Below are 20,833 nucleotides of genomic sequence, written 5' to 3'. Positions count from 1 at the left end.
TAGTGCTACCAATACTATCTTAAGATGGCTTTTTCAATACAGAAGAAGAAGAGATCCTATTAAGCAACACAGACCTGAAAAATGGGTCCTCTCTTATCGATTTACCTCCATTTTTCACTTCAAGATATCGCAGGAGGAACAGCCACACTACACACTGCAAATAAGGCTAAAACAGACAGAAAAACAGTTACAGTTAATCAAAACATTTCTAGCCCCTTGAGGCCAAAACAGTTGTCCATGGGATGAGTTCTATGAAATGTTGATTCCCTCGCAGCAGGAAGGTGTTCATGACAGACTCCAAGGCAGTGAAATCACGTCACTAATTAATTCCATTGGAAGTCAGATGGGTATATTTCCAAAAACTGTTTCATATGGCATAAGTGCTCTGTGTTGTTATAATTAGAATATATTTCCAGTTTTGTATAAAATATAAATGAGTTATTTAAGAGTGAAATATGTTTTAAATCAGTACTTTTTAATTAATATTTCTGAAATGGTTTTCTGAAGTTTGGCCCACAAAACAGAACAGAGAGGAGAGGAATACGTTATTTTAAGTAAACTGGATATGTCAACTTTCTCTTTTAAAGAATCCACTCAAATCTGTCGTAGGCCAGACCCTTTGTTACTATGTGAAGGCTGTAACTTGGACTCAGTTAAATGAGCCGGTATGTCTCAGTCCAGTTCCTAGCAGACAAGAGACTATATCACAAAAACAACATCTCAGCTGGGCACTCGTTGGCAGACTCAATAGGGAGGCTAATGACCGAACACACAAAGTTTGAACTCTTCCATGATCCCAATCAGCAGTCTTATCTTCCAAGGGTAGGGCTGAGCCACACTGCTGGGGCACTAGGTGTTGAGCTGAGGGAGTGGGGCAGTTTATGCCGCTGTTGCCTATTCTGTAATCATTTTTTGGCTGCAGAGCAGTAGTTAATCCACTATCTGTTATAAGCAAAAATAAAATTCTTGAACACCTTACAACAGGAATGTCTTTAGGAAGTGGCTTTTCATTCAAAGTTAACATTTCCTAACGTATTTGACAAACAACTGGTGCTTACCGCGATAACTGCTACCAAGAGTTTGTCCCAGGGGTCATGGTATTTTTCATTCTTTTGTAGGTGTTTCCATGATACCTGACAACGTGACGAATATTTACACAAAGAACTTTTCATCAAATGCCACATTTTACAACTAAATTTAAATGCAAATTATAATGAATTATTTAAGACATTTTATTTATACACTTTATGAGCCTCATTCAGATTTGCACTGGCTTTACATCAGTGCAATTCCATTGACTTCTGTGGAGTCACTCCTTGTTTACATGGATGTAGAGAGAGATCAGAATCAGGACCAATGTATTTTGTCAATTGCAGGCTCCCAGTAATCAAAACAGCTCAACTCCACAGACAGAGGGACATGGAATTTGCCTTTATGTATTTAACAAATGCTCTGTTTCTTCCAGATTCTGAAAATAAAACATTTAGCTTACAACAAGGGGATAATAAAAGAAACTTTTTCAGCAGTTGGTGCTATTTATAACCCATTAAATGGCCATCAGGCATATTACAGGTCAATGCAGAAGGCAAAACTCCCCATTCACTTTATATATATGTATGTATGTATGTATTCATTCTATTAGCCCATGTACTAGGGCCCTTGAAGTGACTTTCAAAGTTCTCAAGTTAAATTCCTTATAAAAAGGAACCAGCCAACATCCCAACACCCCAAAAGCTTACCTTTATAAAAGTAATCAGGCATCCAATAAGAGGATAGATGGGAATGAAGGCACAGAAGACATAATGAAAAATGGTGGTTACCATGAAATATCTCAGAAAGAATGCTACTTCAGTGACAGCAGTAGAGATCAAAGCAGTCTAAAAAAAAAGAAAAAAAAAGCCATGTATTTTTATCCAAGCCTATCTCACAAACTGACATGGTTATAATATTTAATACAAGTTGTGACAAGTTAGAAAATTGTCTGTATTATTTCTTATGAACATTATGTATGATTCGGTTTCCTTGTTCAATTTTATATTGCTGCCTGACTCAGTGCAGTTAAAACAGGCTCTAATGGGGGGTTGTAAAGGTACCTAGGATGGGTAAAACAATGACACAGATGAGACAGCTTCTCAGGTACCCACTGGGCCTTCAACTGGGGGAAAGAACCTACCTGGCTGGCACCGACCAAATGAGCACGTTTTCCTATTTCAAGGCTAGGGCGGATATGAAAAAAAACACTGAGGGGTTAAAAAGGTTGCCTGGCAGAAAGCGAGGGAAGAAGCGGTCAGCTCAGCTGGAAGCTAACAGGCACACAGTCAGCACGCAGCAAGGCTTGACATACAGACAGACTGACTTGAGACCCAGGGTCTGGGAGCAAGTTATGTGTAACTTGGTGCTCAGAGAGAATGGGGGACACCAACATTGTCATGCCTACGTAGGGGAATGCCAAATATGGGTAAGACAACATGCATATAGGTCTTTGTTATTTTTAAATCCACTTCTCTCAACTGTGTACCATCCGAGCATCTTTGTTTTGAAGAAACTGCTTCTGCATACTATTACTGACCACAGGCTGCCAAAAATAGAACTCTGGCTCAGCTGCACCTACTAGGTAACATGGTTGGCACCCAGAGAAGTGTAATCCAGAGACCCGGTTGGAAAGTGGTTGGCTTGCAGGATCCTACACCAAAGAGAAGTGGAGGCACAGGCTGGCTACCAGAAAGGGGTGCACTCGAGGGACTGGAAGATGTTCTCTGAAAGAACAGCCTGCCCCAAGATTGTGACACAAGTAATCCCTTGTCTTATTCCACACTGAGTATAACTATTCAAAAGCGTGTGTTGCTGTGGCAAGGAACAGAAGCAAAGAAACATGTATATTGCCTCATAGTTAAACCCTTTGTCGTTTACTTAATTTCTCTCCTTTTCAGATGCAAGTTCGAGCAATGTCAAATGGTTTAAATATGAGGGAATTATTTTCCAGAAATGATAACTGAAAAAAAATGTTGATTTGGCTTGAGGGGAAAACATGTTTAAAGTTAACTAAATACAAGAGGCAGACTTACCATTGAAAAAATAAACGACCAAAATTCTTTGGTATTTTGCACTTTTTTAAAGGTGAAAGAGAGCACATAAGTGAACAGAACTACTGATGGTACATAGCCAATAAGGCAAAAGATCTACAAGGGAAAAAAAAAAAAGACATTTCTTAGAAAGATTCATCATATACCATGCTGTCAGAGTACTCCGTATACCCAGGGGTACAAAGCTGTTATTGACATTTATTTTGTAAATGCCTGAATACTTTTAGAGTACATTTTCATCTCCAGTTGATCCTCTGTCAGTTAAAAGCTAATTTAATTGTTTTGAGATGCTGTACTCAGCATGATATGTGCTATTAAAACTGTCTGCTAAAAAATGCAAGCAGGGCAGCAAGTCCCATCTCTCAGTTAAATTTAAATCGTTTCTCAAGTGGCACTATCGGGTCTCACATAAACACTAATGATATGCATATTTTGGTAAGCATTGCAAGTTTCATCCTCGATTAATTTCACAAACTTTTACAGAAATTAAAACAAGAGCAGGCATGTTGGAGGGAGGGATGGAACCGCAGTCAAATGATAGCATGCCAAGTACAAAAAGGTCAAAGGAAAACTCAAAGTTTCATAGTTCTCACCTAAGAGAAGAGCTCTGGCTCGAGAAGTATGGACCCTGGAAGGCCTGGGATCCCCAGCCTCAGGGCAGGGGACCCTGGCAGGCTTCCCCAGAACAGGGTACTCTTGTAGCCTCAGCTGTTAAGGAGCCGTAAGTGTGGGAGCTGGGGCTCTCAGCTCGCTGTCTATCTGCCAGGCAGGCTGCTGTGAAGGTGGGAGTTTGGAAACCCCAGTAGCCTAGCAGGTGGGCATGCTAGTAGGAAGCCAGTCAAGTTTCCAACAGAAATCTGCCTGGCAGACTGGGTTCTGTCAGAACTTTGTCAAAACTGAACGGCCTCGATGAAACATTTAGATTTCAGCGATCTGGCAAATTCCAGTGAAATACCATTGGGTGAAATTTTTCCGACCAGCAAACAAAAACGAACACGTCATATTTCTTATATACTTTGATAAAGAACTTTAATGAGAACAGAGTAGTAAATAAAACTAGACTTACAACAGCAAGGAACTTCCAAGTATCGAAATAAACACTATGATGAAATGCAAATAAGCTTCCTATCATCAGAACAAGAATAATGAAAAATAAAGGAAAGTCAATGATGGCTTGTCCACTCCAGTAAGCAGATGGATAAAGACCGGAGATCTTAAGCTGAGTGTAGGCTTTGATCTGTTAGAGGAAATAAAATTACAATAGGTGTCAAAAATGCCACAAATGGCAGTTACGTTAATTCTTATTAATGCTTACACAACTTGGGCCTAATTCTGCTCTCAAATATACAGGCTTTACACTAGTGTCATTCTAGTGTCTTCACTGGAGTTATTCCCAATTTGCAATTTTTAAGTGCCGGGGAGGAGGTCTGTGTATCCACATTTTTCCACAAAAGAACTTGCTAGTTTTGGGAAGAAGGGATAGAAGCAAAACATCCAGTATGAATATGGACTGAGTGCCCTCTATGATCCTACTTTCTTTAGTTTCAGCTAGGCATCCAGCTGGTAGTAGGTTATGAAAAGACTAGAGTGCCCAATTCCATCTCCAAATCTACAGCTAGTTCTTCTATATGCAAAAATCCCCTGTTTCAGCTCACATTCGTATTTGAGTCATATAATTTGTCTCTGCAACTACTTGTTAGTCTTATATAAAATATAACTTTATGTACATTTATTCTTGGGGTAGGTGCATCCAGTAAACAGACACATTTAAATTTATTTGAAAATTGAGGAGTTCTGACACACCACTTGGTTCTGAAGTTGTTGTATACTCTACGAATAATCCCACCATTGCGTCCCAGACAACAGCCATTACCAAGTTATTACTGCATGATTATATCATCCAGTAATGGCCTTAGAAGAAGGTTTTATATTTGTTTACATACTGAAGATTTAAAATGACCCAAACTGCATAGTTCAAATTGAAGATTACCTTATGGTTTTCTGCATTTTCCATGGCAAAATATGGTGGCACCCCCGTTACAATGATTCCTAGTAACATCGCTTGAAAAAAAGCCTCCAGTCTGAAAACTGTGTCATCAGTCTCCTGAAAAATAATTAGACTTCGGCACTGGGAAATCAGAATATACTAGAGACAAAAAACAACTCCTCAAACTTTTTTTTTTAAATTTCTAAACATGATTTCCTGTGCTGTTGTACCTAGACTCCTAACAATGTCACTTTAGTTGCAACTTATTATAAAAGTCCTGTGCAGATTTTTCTGCACTTTATAAAATAATATGGTCAGAAGAGAAAGAAAATGGCAACTATGAATAGTTGACTACTGTAACCGCCTCTTTGCTATCCTTGATTACTGCAGCCTTGCTCCTCTCAAGTCTATTGAGAATTCTGCTGTTAAGATCATCTTGTTTCTTTAATCATATTATCGCACATTTTGAGTCTCTCTTCTGGCTCCTCGTTCACCTCCCCATCAAATACAAGCTTCTTGAGTGAAAATCCTGGCCCCAATTAAGTCAATGGCATAACTCCCATTAAATTCAACAGGACTAGAATATCACGCTTTGTCTTTATCTTTAAGGCCCTTCAAAACTGAGATCCACCCTACCCAGGTGATCTAGTAACGCACCAAAACATTGACCTCCACCTTCGTTCCGCCAACATTCCCAGCCTTACTGCCCATCAGCTCAACCCTATACAACTGTGTGCTTATACATGGGAAAAACTCTGATAAAATTCTACCTTATCCTGTTCCAGAACCCTCCTTATGACTCACCTCTACCACAGTCTAATCAAAGCTAGGTGGGTGACAAGCTCTGATCACTCCTCTTGCCCTCTCCCTTTCCCACTCCTTTTCTTGCTACCTCCAACCACCAGTTAAAAATGCCCAAACCTACAGTACAACAAAGGTGTGCTAGTTCATCACCATACTAATTTGAGTTTGTGTCATATTTCAACCCCCTACTCATACTCTGTTTGTGTCCTTAGATTTGGAAACATCTCTTTTCTATGTTTGTAGAGTGCCCTGGATTGGGGCCCTCGGGCATCACTATAATATAAATATTTACTATGTATAATTATCTTTAAAAAGATCTGAATATGATTTTTTAAATTCAAAGCTGTACTGCTTAATGTGCAATATTTAATTACCTTAGAAGCTTTAAATGGTGAAAAAGATAGTAATAAAATCGGCTTGAATTAAATGGCCACGCTTAGAAATGTATTGAATCGTTCTGACTTATAGCTACATTTTGTCACATGCTCCAATACAGGGCTAGCCTCAAGAAGTGCCTAAATAGTCAAAGCCACAAAACTGCATGCACAACTGTGATTTTGCTACCGTTTCCTTTGTAATTAGGCAATTTTAAGCCTATGATACTTCCTGATTTGAACTCCACCTACTTGAATGAATGGGTTACTCCAGATTTGAATATTCTCAGTCACATTTAAGTTGCGGAGAAACAGGTTGCTAATGATGTTCATCAAAACAGGCAGAGAGTGCACCATAGTGCTGTTGAATACAGCTGTAAAAATGGAGCTCTACAAAGAAAAATATTTTCCATGTTAAATTTGCAACATGAAGGTTAGCACTGAAGGTTATGGTTAGAAGAAACCCTTTGTACAATACAGAACTTACTAAAAAGTATAAAGAAAAGGAGGACTTGTGGCATCTTAGAGACTAACCAATTTATCTGAGCATAAGCTTTCGTGAGCTACAGCTCACTTCATCGGATGCTGTAGCTCACGAAAGCTTATGCTCAAATAAATTGGTTAGTCTCTAAGGTGCCACAAGTCCTCCTTTTCTTTTTGCGAATACAGACTAACACGGCTGCTACTCTGAAACCTAAAAAGTATAGTAATGCAGTACAAATATTCACAATCTAAAGGGCAGAAACGTAACCAAATTAATTCCAATGAAAATAACTTTATGAAAATGTGCCCTTTAGCTACAAGGTTGGTTGTTATCTAACTTTAATACTTGTTTGCACTGCTGTTGCAGCAGGGTTGGGTCCCATGGTCTTTGAGAGACAAGGGGGGTGAGGTAATATCTTTTAGTGGACCAGCTTCTGCTGGTGAGAGAGACGAGCTTTCGAGCTACACCGAGCTTTTCCTCAGACCACTCTTGTGACATATGGGGGCAGATATTCAACTGGTATAAACAGTTATAGTTCCACTGAAGTCAGAGCTATAACAATTTACACTAGCTGAGGAATTTGATGTTAACTTTACCAAGAAATGGGAACAAAAGGCAGGACCTTCGTGTTGCAAATTGTTTCCTCTTAGTAACATGAGGTACAATCCATGTTTCTTCAAACCTTACCATGTTCTTCCACTTCAGATCACACGTTGGACTTGAAAGACAGTGCTTTGATTTACATATTAATACACGCACTCCAAGACACGCACTTCTCTTTCCATACTAGAGCGTTGTTGCAAGAGCAGTTTGGGTGAGCTGCGAAGGTGAACTGAGAATGAGCTGACAGTCTAATATGAAAAGAGACCGTGTTGGGTGCACAGATTTAGTATATTAAACACCCAGATGTTTTTGATGTTTAATTAAAAAGACCGTTTAAGTAAAATACACTTAAAGAAATTCCCTCATTTACAGTATTAATCCATTGTTATCATACGTTAAAATATCTTTTATTTTATTTTTTATTTTTTAAATGAAAGGTGTTTAGAAGGACTGCAAATCTGAGGGTTTGTTTTTTATTTAAATGAAATCAATGTCAATTACACCAAAGAATGAGTCTTAGATTCAGCTAGAAATGTAATCACTTGTGGTACCATTCATGTTTTCACATCCCAGGCACATAGACTGTAAACACAGCATTCTGGATAACTTACAAATGAAATAATTGATTTAGAATGCCATGCATTTACATACTGTCAGGCATATAAAAACAAATTAAGTAAGTTCTCTCTTGACTTTTGATTTCAATATGGAAAAATATGCAATGGAAATTTTACTAAGCTAGTGTAATTAGTATACTGAAGGTACGTTTACCTTGCTAAAATTTCCAGTCTATTAATAGACAAGCTATCTTCTGCCAGGCAGAAAGCAGTATTTTCTTCATTTCTTCATTACCCCACATTTGAAAAGTTCTAGAATTAACTTATTCTTTAAAAACCCTAAGTGTCTGGAAAGGCTAGTGGAGGTTCGGGTTGCATAGCACAGACTATATTTAACTGTTACTATCACTCTAATTGAAATTAGGGCTGTCAATTAATTGCAGTTAACTCACGCAAACTCAAAAAAAATTAATTGCGATTAATTGCAGTTTTAATTGCACTGTTAAACAATAGAGTCCCAATTGAAATGTATTAAATATTTTGGATGTTTTTCTACATTTTCAAATATATTTACTTCAATTACACCACAGAATACAAAGCGTACAGTGCTCACTTTATATTATTATTTTTATTACAAATATTTGACCTGCAAAAATAATTTTAAAAATAGTATTTTTCAATTCACTTCATACAAGTGCTGTAGAGCAATCTCTTTATTGTGAAAGTGCAACTTACAAAATTAGATATTTTTGTTACACAACTGCACTAAAAAACAAAACAATGTAAAAATTTAGAGCCTACAAGTCCACTCAGTCCTACTTGTTCAGCCAACCATTATGACAAACGAGTTTCTTTACATTTATGGGGATTAATGGTGCCTCCTTTTTTACAATGTCACCTGAAAGTAAGAACAGGCATTTGCATGGCACTTTTGTAACAGGCATTGCAAGGTATTTACGTGCCAGATATGCTAAACATTCGTATGCCCCTTCAATGCTTCGGCCACCATTCCAAAGGACATGCTTCCATGCTGATGATGCTCGTTAAAAAAATTATGTGTTAATTGAATTTGTAACTGAACTCCTTGAGGGAGAACTGCATACCTCCTGCTCTGTTTTACCTGCATTCTGCAATATATTTCATGTTATAGCAGTCTTGGATGATGACCCAGCACACGCTGTTCATTTTAAGAACACTTTCACTGCAGATTTCACAAAATGCAAAGAAGGTACCAATGTGAGATTTCTAAGGACAGCTACAGCGCTCGACCCAAGGTTTAAGAATCTGAAGTGCCTTCCAAAATCTGAGAGGTACGAGGTATGGAGCATGATTTCAGAAGTCTTAAAAGAGCAACAGACTGATGTGGAAACTACAGAAAAAAAAATCAACCTTCTAATATTGGCCTCTGACTCAGCTGATGAAAATGAACATGCGTTGGCCCACACTACTTTGAACTGTTATCAAGCAGAACCCATCATCAGCATGGACGCATGTGCCCTGGAATGGTGGTATAAGCATGAAGGGACATATGAATCTTTAGCACATCTGGCACATAAATATCTTGTGACGCCAACTACAACAGTGCCATGAGAACGCCTGTCCCATTGTAAACAAGAACCTGGCAGCATTCTCTCCTGCAAATGTAAACAAACTTGTCTGAGCGATTGGCTGAAGAAGTAGGACTGAGTGGACTTGTAGGCTCCAAAGTTTTACACTGGTTTATTTTTGAATGCAGGTTTTTTTGTACATAATTCTACATTTGTAAGTTCAACTTCCATAATAAAGAGATTGTACTACAGTACTTTTAATGGGGGAATTGAAAAATACAATTTCTTTGGTTTTTTACAGAGCAAATATTTGTAATCAGAAATAAACATAAAGTGAGCATGGTACACTTTGTATTCTGTGTTGTAACTGAAATCAATATATTTGAAAATGCAGAAAACATCCAAAAATATTTAAATAAATGGTATTCTGTGATTGCGTAACAGCCCTAATTTAAATATGAGCAATTGTATCATCTCCTGAAAACATCTTTTAGAGAACCGAGCACCAAAAACTACTTCTGCGGTACCCAGAAAAGGCCAGCAGCACCACAACATGGGCCCATCTTCCTTACCTGTTCTGAAAGCGACACATTTAAAGCTGCACTGTGGGGTGCAGCCGACACGTAATCGCTGTCATTGAACATCTCAGTCAATATCTTCTGGCTTCTGAGAGCACTGATGAGATCATCAATATTTGATCCTAGTATAAGGCAATAAGGAAGAAGACATGACTATTCATCACAAAAGCATCTGGTTGCATGCAAACTTTACACTGAAATTATGAACGCATTTATATCAAGATAATGAGAGAGAGAGAGTAATTCTCCCATATAATCTTCTTTATGAGAAGTTGTTGTTGTTTCTCTACATGTATAGACTCTTCAAATATTTTAAATAGTGCTTATGTTTTGATTTTAGCTCCCTCCTTCAACATCCACACAAAAAACGTAGAAAAAAGGAAGGTTTTTTGCTGTGTACATCACATTAAAGTAAATTATAGTTCAGAAATGGATTATAAAAATACCACAGGGCACTTGGATAAGTTTGGATACTCAAGGTTTCAGTGAGAGAGACTCGTTTTAACTGGAGTTATTTATCATGGATCGGACATTACTCTCTTTTGGAATTCAGGGTTCAGACAATGGAGGTTATAAGGTATACAAACGGCGTGTGTCTAAGATACTGGACACCCAATGCGTTTTTCTTATTGTCATGACGAGAGGTTCATGGACTTTACCCAGCAAAACCTTAAAAAAATAAGGGTGGATGGATATGGAATTTAACCACGCTACTTTTAAGGTGGACTTTTCAAAAGTGCTCAGCATTGGCCTAACTCTGCTCCCACTGACTTCAGCGCTGGGAACTTCTGAAAGTCCCACCCTTAAATTGCATGGGTGGGTCATTTAAGAAAGCCATTTTCATTCCCACAGCAGCATACAGAGTCAGAATGCCCCACAATGGAAAACCTGAAGAATTTCTGGATCTTAATCATACAGCTCCTGACAGCTCTGGTTTGAATCAATTTTGGATAGAGGTTTATTCAGCTTTAGTCATCACCCATGACTGATTAACACTGGAATGTTCCCATGTTAAAGAATATTAGATGCTTTTATGTTTTCTAAGTTGCAAATTAAAAAAAAATTCAACCACCAGCCATTCATTGCAGTGATCATTCTTGTAGCTCCAGGCTACATTCCACCTCCCTTCACGTTATGTGTGGTCTAATCTCTCATACCAATGGGATGTTTAAATGTTTAAAAACACCTTCTTAAAGCTGGAGTATTAAATACACGACAGTAATCCAGTATAACTGTATTTGCTTTTTTTTCTTCTCACCTGTGGAGTTCTGAAGGAGGAGACTTGTTTTGTACTTGTTGTATTTTTCTCCAGGCTTCAGAAAGTACAAATCTGGGGAAAGTTTGATGGGAACCACAGAATTTTTGAAGTAGTGATGTATAAGAAACATTAAAATCTGAACTGCAAGAAAAACTAAAAAAAGCAACAACCTGAAAGAAATAAAGTGATTTAAGTAAAGTTCACTGGAAACTGATCCACATTATTTGCATATTATTCAAAAAAAGTTGTCCCTCAGGTGTCAGCCTCAGACCCACTATAGATACAGACATTATCATTTCAGTTAATGGAAGTCTAATCATAAATACCCCGATTCAGTCCACAGACTACAGTTAACGAAAACTAAATATATAAAAGGCAAAGCTTGTTATTCACTTCTTACCATAATTCAAAATTGCTCTGGAAAAAAGGAAGTGATTGTTGGAGGCTACCGCAGGCAGCAACGTAACCAAAATAGTATATACATCATATTATCATCAGTGTTACCTACAGAAGAGGCTCATGCCTAGGGAAGCAAATATTCAACAGCAGCAGCAAGTATTATGATAGCCATGCTTATCTACATTACACACAATCATCACCACCCTCTTTTTCCCCCAAAGGCATCTTTGCAAACATGGGAGCACAGCATCACCCTTCACTCTTGTTCATGATCTTGTTCCTCCAATAAACCCAGCCTGATCATGCCCCGGCAAATGATGTCACACCATCTAGGCAGTGGTCAGCCTCTAGGTCAGACTGACCTTGGTTGTGTCTGCATTATTTTCTTTGGCATCCTATTAGCTGTTTGTCTTCTACAGCAGTGGTTCTCAACAGTGGGTCTGTGAACCCTTTCACAGGGGCCGTGGGGCCCTGCGGCTAAAATCCAGAGCCCGAATCCCTGCCCACCCAAAACAGAAGTCAAACTATACTGATGCCCAAGGGCCCACCCCCGGCCCAGAGCCGACACCGCTGGGCCCTGGAGTTTTTATAGTATTTTGTGGGGGTCCTCAGAAAGGAAAAGGTTGAGAACCCCTGTTCTACAGTGTCCCCACCATTGCGATCTTTTTGATTGTAATCACTCCCATGTCCTGATTTCACATCCTCCCTTCGCCATTTAACTTCATCTGTCTTAAAATCATTCCACTTTACATTTGCCATCTTTCAAAAAAAAACTCTCATCCCTACTGCCTGCAACTTTCTGATGTTTGCTTCATTTAATGCAGCTGCTCCCAGACCCTAGCGTAATACTGTTAGTACACTGGTGTGATAAATTTGCACTTTGGTACCAAATGTAATGTTTTGATCAGTCCATATTTTCATCTGTTTCTGTGCAGCACTCATGGCTAAGCCACATCTTTTAGCCTAATCCTTGGTGGAATTGTCGGCACTGATCAAGCTTCCACAGCACATACAAGATTCCACTTGTTCTACGTCTTCTGCATTTCAACACTTTCTCTAATGCCCCTTTTCCAAGATGCAACCACTATGTCTTCATTGTAAGTTCAAGCCTACTACACTGATTTTCCATGGCAGCAAAGAACACCATGATTAATTCAAACATGTCTGCCAGTTATATGACATCGTCTCCATAAACTAAAGAGCTTAACTCCAATGTCACGCCCTCCAACTCATCTAACATTCTTAATGTCCAGTTTAAAAACCATGATGAAAAGCTACATTATACACCACAGGTATAAAACAAACTACTAAAACATATGTAAGCATGTTTGAACTTCTGACACTCATAAATGGATTTTGGTAAATGAAACGGGAAGTCATCTTAATACTTACATAATTCCCACTGACTTATTTTCACGTCTTAAGTTAAGGAAGTGAACCTTTGCTATAGTAGACACCTGCTGTTTCCAGAGAGCGGTATTGCTTACTGCAGATGATTTTGTCTCAGAGAGTATCAGTAGGCTTTGTTCCATCTCATCAAACGATTTTGTATCCATTTCCTCGCCTGCTGACTGGGAATTAAATATGCTATAATCTGTATGGAAAGAAAGGGGGATAGAAATGGAAACATACAATTTACCTTTCCTGATCAAGTCACTGGATCATGTGATGTGTCACCCTGCCTTCAGGAGTAGCCAATTGATGGTGGTAGAAAGTCTATACAATGCTTCTAAACAAACTGTGCAATGTTGTACAGAAGCAGAAAAACCCCTTTCTGATCCCCTACGCAACCAGCATATACCCAAAAGACAGAGATTTTAATTAGCCTAATTAATTTAGCCTATGCAACTACCAATATTGCTAGATATCATGGATTATTCAGCTGTTAAACTCTTTCTAAACAGCTTTCCAGGTATAGGACAGTTCACTACCCTGTGGTTAACAACAAAGCCTAGAAAGGTGAGGATATTTTTATCTATTAAACATGGACACTAGAAGGGTATTGCTTTACTTTTGGAGTAATCTCCTAAAGGATAGCAAGAAGCTTTTCAAATAGGCCTCTGATTTTACATCCACAATCATATGGGGTGCAAATAATTGTGGGTATAAATGATGGTTAGATATTTAAATTCTATTTACAGGTACAAATACATTTTTTCAAATCAAGTGGTTGGAAATCGAAATTGTATTTCCTGTGTCCACAATTGAATGCAAATGCAAAATCCCATAGGGAAACGTATATTTTTGAACTTTCGGCCACAAAAATCTACCTTATTAAAAAAAAAAGAAGGACATTAGATTTAAGGACCCTGAAATTCATCCCTATACAGAGCGTCAGCACAAGACCTGTACAGCTCTGGACTTCAGACAGGGATCATTCTCCAACTTCTTTGCCCTTTGTTTGCTGTTCTGGTCAGGTATTTCAAGGAGCCCACAACAGCATGTGATCGTAAGTGTCACATACAGTTTGAAGTAATATTCTATGATAGGACATTTTTGTTATTATTTCTGCTTTTCATAGTGAAAAGTGCTAAATACAATCTTACAAAAATTAACCACAATTAATCAAGTCACAAAGAAAACGGTAAATATTATAGTTACATCTCACCTGCTTGATCAATTTCTGCTTCAATTTCCAGCTTCAGGAACACATCCTCCAAGGTTGTCATGGAAACTCCATAAGTAATAACACCCAAATGTGAATGAGTGTCTAGATCAGAAAATAATCCTGTAGAGGTGAAATAATGTGATTGCTTGGCAACAAAATTACATTTGCCCACCAGAATTGCCTCTGATTTAATAAAACGACATAGTGTGCACCCCAAGGTGAGACTCTTCAATGAATACACACGATGTATGTACAACATGTTAATTACAGAGACCTAAGCCATGGTGCTACAGTTAATGCTGAGATGAGTTTTGCGTTTAAAGCAGATCTTCAATCAGTACATTAGGTATGAGAAACCCAGCACCTTCTCCCCAAAACAACAGCATTTACTCTCCAAGTACAGAATGAATCTTGTGAGAACTTACAAGTCAGTCCATTAAATAGTTTATGAGTTAAAATTAATTTAAAAATGAGTCCTTAAGTAGCACCTGTCAGACCTGTGCTTTGTCCCAAGTGATCCTAGTAATAAAGCTCAACGAAATTTTCTGAATGGTTTATTCGCAAAAAGATGCATACTGCCCCCACCTCCACATGAAACTGCATGTGTCTGTGTAATTTTTAGCCCAGTGGTTGCTTGGGTTGTAGGAGACCCAGGTTTGAATCCCCACTCTTGAGCAAAGACATGAATTCAGATCTCCCCTTCTCAGATGAAGGGTCCTAATCACCAGGCTATAGGCATTCTGCTACCAATCTCTTCTGTTGAAGCGGCTCTACTTTTTATGAATACATAAATGTTCATTGGGCCAGAGAAAGAGAGAGAGAGAGAATGACTCTCTAGATTGGAGTTGAAGGCACTCACCGTTTAGGTAGAAGTTGTCAATTCAAGCTCTCTCTCCATCTGATTCAGAGGAGGATTTGACTCTATATATTGGAGTCAGGTGTTCTCATTAGCCTAACGGTTTCAGCTGACTTTTTGCAGGCTAATTGGAGTCATGTGTCCACCCTAGCCTGGAGCAGCCCCTGCTCTGGTCAGTCACAGAACAGAAAACTGCTTATCCAGTGGCCAATATATCTGCCTTCTACTACTCTGCTATACCCAACTGGCCTGGGTCTATCACAATATATGAAGAAAAATGACAACATACTTCTCTGAAGGTACCATTATGATCAGCTGATTTCCTCCTTTCTCCCCACCCCCACATTAGCTCAGCACTGAATTACAATAGCATCATACCTGAAAACTTGTCCATGTCTTTAAAAGGTAAGGTATACACAAGCTGCAGTTCATTCTGTTGTACCAAGCTGGCTCCAGGGATATGCTGTCTGATCAAGGCTGTTGTAGCTTCTATATTGCAATACCCATCTATATGCATACTAAAAATACAAAGTATTTTAAAACCTTTGTTTCTTCATTGCCATTTTTTGAAAGCATAACAAAACAGAGTGAAAGTGATATCTGATCAACAAAACAGAGTGAAACAGAGCAACAAAACAGAGTGAAAGTGATATCTGATCTTCCCAAACAAGACAGAAAAATAAAACCTTTAAAAATTTAGTAGGATAATTTTAAATTATCCTACACCTTAAGGGGAAGGCAAAGCAAATATAACATGACACAAGGAAGGTGGCTTATAAACTAAAAAATAATACCTCAAGCGGTAGCCAATTCCCCATTTGGTTTTGAGGAAGAGAGACGAGCCAACACATTTCAGCATCCCTTGAGAAATCACAGCTTTTCGATCTAGAAACAAAACCAGGCATTTTTATTCTGAGGACCAGCAGTCTACTCATAAAACAATGGCATGACCAAAGAGAGAAAACTCTGCTGTCTACTGACAGCGGAAAGAGCACCTGTTCACCTTATATGCTAAATACAGTTCTACTTTACACTCTGCAAGCCCCCAGTAAATGTGTCCCACAGGGCCACAGCAAAACAAAACTCACCAGCAAGAATATCTGCCTCATCCATGAAATGAGTACTGAATACTGTTACCCGATTGGCTTGTCTGTTTTTCAGGAGATTCCAAACAATGTGCCGAGAACATGGGTCCATACCAGCAGTTGGTTCATCCAAAAGTAAAACCTACACCATGGTTAGGAAAAAAGGTATAAAAAAAATCCAAACCCTCCATAGTCTCCATCTGAGATACCCACATCACAAAATCCTACAGAAACCAGGAAGACTATTAATTCAAGGGCAGTTTTGCTCTATTTGTTTAAAGGTAGGGTGGGAAAAATTTCTTACCTTAACCAACTAAAAGGTATGCAAAACATCCATCATAACTATTTACTTTTTTAGAAAGTTCATCACCTATTTCTGATGAACAGAAAAACCACAAACTACCTCAGAAATGCATCTTCACAACTGGATACATTCGGTTCCCACTATAAATAAATTTAAACTACAGTGGTAAAAAGACACATTAGTTCCTTTTACCAATAGTTGGTGACATTTAATATGTATATTTTTAAAAAGGTAGGAAATCATGAAGGGTATTGTCACTTACATCTGTACAATGCAACCTTTAAACATGTACCCAGTCTAAAGGAGCATCACACCGTATAGGTCACAAATAGCAACCATTTAACTTTGTAATCAGAAAGAGCCTGTCATGTCCCAGGTGCTTGCATGGCTTTTTCAGGTCATGAGCCTGCTCTCTCTGACAACTTGTACTGTACTGTTTTTAGAGGGTGCAATGCGCTACCCTCCATTCCAGATGCAGTGTAACCTTTTATGCTAATTTACCACAGAAAAGCATGATATAATCCAGTTTCTACATTCACTAACACAGTTAACTCTTTGCAATGTAAAGGATGCATGCTTCAACTTGGCAATTTTAAATTGTTTAAGCCAGAGTCAGTATGAAACATAGGAAGAGTTGACATATTTTTGCACCTTCTTATTTGCATCGCTTGTAATTGCCAAGTAATATGAACACGGGTACACTATCCATGCATATATATGGAACAAGCAGTAACTTAGGACTGTGCTTATGCCCCCTTACCTTTGGGCTCCCAAGAACAGCGATTCCTATCGACAGCTTTCTCTTCTGCCCTCCACTTAATTTTTTAGCTTGGTTATCTCGGATGGGCTGCATATCCAAATCATTCATCACTTTCTGCACCTTTAAAAATATAACAGAAGTGTTTCATGTCAACCAAAATGAGATATAGTGATTAAAACGTGACTGGCATAATTATCAGCAGTCTTATGTTACATTTTGACAAATTATTGATTTTAAATTGTTCTAATTAACATTTTTAAGCCCCTTTCTTGGAACGATCTTCTTGGAGGCAAACCCCTGTACCAATTGTCAACAGTGTCTATTACACAGGATCAGGGCCTTGAAGTTTAACCTACCAAGACTGGATAAATTATAGGAGGCCAATGTTTGTAAACAAGCATTAGTATTTATATGTTCCAGTAATATTTCGTTATAGTAGAACAAACAAATTCAACAAACTTTACTTAAAGTATCTTCCTATATTTTCCCTCTTTAATAAAATAGTGTATTGGTCTTTTATTATAAACTAGACTTGCAAAGTGACTTCCATTATGCTATCAATAAAGCTATATTAACAGTGAATACACATTGTATATAATTTATATCTGAGTGACGTACCTCTTGTATCAGAAGATTGGGAGATATCCCTTTAATATGAGCAAATATTGATAAATTCTCTTCCACAGTTAATACGTCAAAATGTATATCTAATTGTGGGCAAACTCCCGTTATCTTTCTTACGTCGAGCATTTCATCAATTTCAGAGATTCTGTGTCCATAGACAGATGCAAACCCTAAAGAACAAAATGTAAAAAGAATTTAAGTGTTTTTTAAATCCAACCACTACTTTGATCATCAGCATACACAGACTAATGTCATCAATTAAAATGTACGTATAATTTAAAATTAACCTATTTCAGATCGCCTGAGAAAACAAGCGTAACTTGAAATATCCTCAAACATCAGTGGCCTCAGGTTTTGAAGGAAGGAAAAAAGGACATTAAAATAAGTAGATTACAGCCATACACATCCTATTTTTCCCCTAAAGCCAGAAAATTCTTACCATCAGAAGGTGGGCAGAGTCCACAAAGAATATTCATCAGTGTTGTCTTGCCTGTTCCACTATGCCCAAGTAAAGCTGTAATATGACCCTCATATATGTCAAAGGATAAACCTGACCCAGAAAGAAGAAAGGAACAAGTGAAATAAGAAGTTAATGACATATGTTGTGTTATTCTGCACAGGCTTATGTCACTGCAGTAAATTCAAATACTGACATATAGGGTATGCATTTACTTTGTATTCCAAGGAACATCTTACTTCAACATTTGAACACAATCTGGTAAAACTGCAACAGCAGCAATAAATAAAAGTGGGGATAAGATGCCCTGCTAGCACTGCCTCTGAGGAGACCTGAGCTTAGAAGCAGTGGTTCTCAACCTATTTACCACTGTGGGCCACATATGCAGCTCTCTCTGTGTTATGCAGGCCACATGCACATGATATATATACTACCTGTATGGCCCTGAGGATGTCACATGGGCCCCAGCCGTGTGCTGACTGGGCTGCAAGCAGTTGAGAACCACTGAGTTGGAGGCTCCCATACCACTGGCTCACGGGAGCCAGTAAGAGGCTCCTTACTGGAGTTAGGAGACAGAAAAGGGGACTAGGAGCATGGAAGGGAAAGACGACACCCCACAAAGAGGAGGCTACAGAGTCTGTTATGAGCCCCTTTGTCAGACAGTTACAGGCAGACTGGCTAAAGACACAAGGGAGCACACACACAACCATACTTAACACTTCACGCTCCCACCCAAAGAAAAAGCACAAGAGACATTATTCATGGGTTATTTCTCCTTCCATTTCTGATAAGTAGCTTAGAAGCTAGACATTTTCTTACTTCTGAGAGCCTCCACAGTCTCACCCTTTTTGCGGAATGTTTTCTGAACACAGCTGATTCTGAAAGAAGACGTCATTTTATTAAAGAAGAGCTTAAAATATCATTTTCTTTTGCAAGGAAAGATCAAGATGAACAACTCTGCAATGGTGATATAGAAAGGTTTTGACACATTTTACTGCTATCCTGAAATCACACAAATGGGTTGGAGAAACATGTATAAACCAAGAGAGTGGACATCTTTTTGCAATCTTTTGCGTGCATTGTTTATATTATTGCCCCTCTGGGCTGGCAATAGGGGGTGAGGGTGTTCCTCATGGACTTCAGTATTTTCTACCATGGCAGCCGAATAATTCGCTAAGTAACCCATACTGTTATTTATTTCTAATAGCACCAACAATGTACTAGGCAGTTTCTAAACAGAATAGAAGGCCCATTCTATGAGTCTATGCCCCAGTTAGCTCACAGGAGACAGACAGATGGTAGACGGAAGAGGTGAAATGTAGTGGACAAAGTGGCGGTAAGTAAGACTAAAGTTAACCATAGTATGTTTTTCCTCTCCTAAAGGGGCTATATGAAATCCCTGTCCTCCCCCCGCAATTACGCCTCAAACTTATTCAGATAAAGGTAGTTCAGCTAGTTTCTCCAAAGGCACCAGGACAGAAGTTGGTCTTTGAGAACTATATGAACTCAGAAAGTGCAGTGGCCATACAGATAAAGTCAGGAGGTGTGATCTACGTGTAGAGTGCAAGGTAGGGGGAAAGGGTATGAAATCTTTGTGTGAGAAGATCACAAATATGGGAGGATGGTGCTGACATCAGTGACAAAGGGGAAAGCGTTGGTTGATGTGGAATCAGCTAAGGAGTAAGAATGATTCAGCATTTTATATGAGCTTAGGACGATGTGGGGAGAAAACCTGATTCTTCACACTGAAGTGGATTTATTCAAAACAACTTTTTAAGACATTAACCAAAAAAAAAAAAATCAGTCTGATTCTGGCTACTGAACACAAATATTTTTGTTTGAGACTAATGGAACCATGTAAAAAAATGGAGATTTAGATTATTTCCCAATGTCTATCATGCCACTATAACAGTGATTTAATAGCTCATATGGATGATCCAGAATAAACACTTATATTAAAATATTGGGAATATACGAAGGTACAGATTTAAGAGAATTAATGTCATTTTCCACATGGACTGCAAAAGGTGCTGGAAATGGATCGCTTTTACAGTGTTGTTGTATAGCATATCTTGGGAAAGCTAGTCTAGTGGCTCCCCTGTGTGGCTTTGGTGGAATGTGCAATTCTTCACATAAATACCAAAAGGGATTTACAAAACATATCTGAATCCAGTTTTCAAGATTTAACAGAGAAAGTCTTTTTTTCTTGAACTGTAAACCCACCTGACTTCAGCATCTGAAATCATTTATGGCATCACTGAAACCAAAGAACCTGGATTTCATGTGGCTTCATCCTGCTACACTAGGACTATTTTCAGAAGGTTTGGTTTGATTTACATACAGTAGGTAAAACATTTCCTTTTCCAAAACTAACTGTCATCTTTGGAAAACATCCATATAATGGAAGATGTGGCTTCACAGAAAATGGACAATTGCTACTTTAACGTGTAAAGAACTAGACGTAA

At 38.4% G+C, this 20,833-nt stretch overlaps 1 protein-coding gene across 7 annotated transcripts in view; it reads right to left on the bottom strand.

The window, feature by feature from the left end:
- ABCA5 (ATP binding cassette subfamily A member 5) overlaps nucleotides 1-20,833 on the bottom strand; it is a 60,096-nt gene that overhangs the window by 17,081 nt on the left and 22,182 nt on the right. For all 7 annotated transcript variants that reach the window (XM_073311237.1, XM_073311235.1, XM_073311239.1 and 4 more), the window contains 18 exons: nucleotides 19,188-19,246; nucleotides 18,351-18,461; nucleotides 17,906-18,081; nucleotides 17,288-17,407; nucleotides 16,227-16,365; nucleotides 15,933-16,023; nucleotides 15,517-15,656; nucleotides 14,283-14,402; nucleotides 13,067-13,268; nucleotides 11,276-11,445; nucleotides 10,012-10,139; nucleotides 6,501-6,638; nucleotides 5,074-5,187; nucleotides 4,150-4,320; nucleotides 3,066-3,179; nucleotides 1,740-1,877; nucleotides 1,059-1,133; nucleotides 75-166 (listed from right to left, as the gene is read on the bottom strand). In XM_073311237.1, coding sequence (XP_073167338.1) covers nucleotides 75-166; nucleotides 1,059-1,133; nucleotides 1,740-1,877; nucleotides 3,066-3,179; nucleotides 4,150-4,320; nucleotides 5,074-5,187; nucleotides 6,501-6,638; nucleotides 10,012-10,139; nucleotides 11,276-11,445; nucleotides 13,067-13,268; nucleotides 14,283-14,402; nucleotides 15,517-15,656; nucleotides 15,933-16,023; nucleotides 16,227-16,365; nucleotides 17,288-17,407; nucleotides 17,906-18,081; nucleotides 18,351-18,461; nucleotides 19,188-19,246 — 2,298 coding nt within the window. The remainder of the gene's footprint in view (nucleotides 1-74; nucleotides 167-1,058; nucleotides 1,134-1,739; nucleotides 1,878-3,065; nucleotides 3,180-4,149; nucleotides 4,321-5,073; nucleotides 5,188-6,500; nucleotides 6,639-10,011; nucleotides 10,140-11,275; nucleotides 11,446-13,066; nucleotides 13,269-14,282; nucleotides 14,403-15,516; nucleotides 15,657-15,932; nucleotides 16,024-16,226; nucleotides 16,366-17,287; nucleotides 17,408-17,905; nucleotides 18,082-18,350; nucleotides 18,462-19,187; nucleotides 19,247-20,833) is intronic.

The sequence above is a fragment of the Lepidochelys kempii genome, chromosome 14 (assembly GCF_965140265.1).
Source record: "Lepidochelys kempii isolate rLepKem1 chromosome 14, rLepKem1.hap2, whole genome shotgun sequence".
NCBI classification, from domain to species: Eukaryota; Metazoa; Chordata; order Testudines; family Cheloniidae; genus Lepidochelys; species Lepidochelys kempii.
Note: the sequence above shows the minus strand (reverse complement) of the source record. Positions and strands in the feature narration are given on the sequence as shown.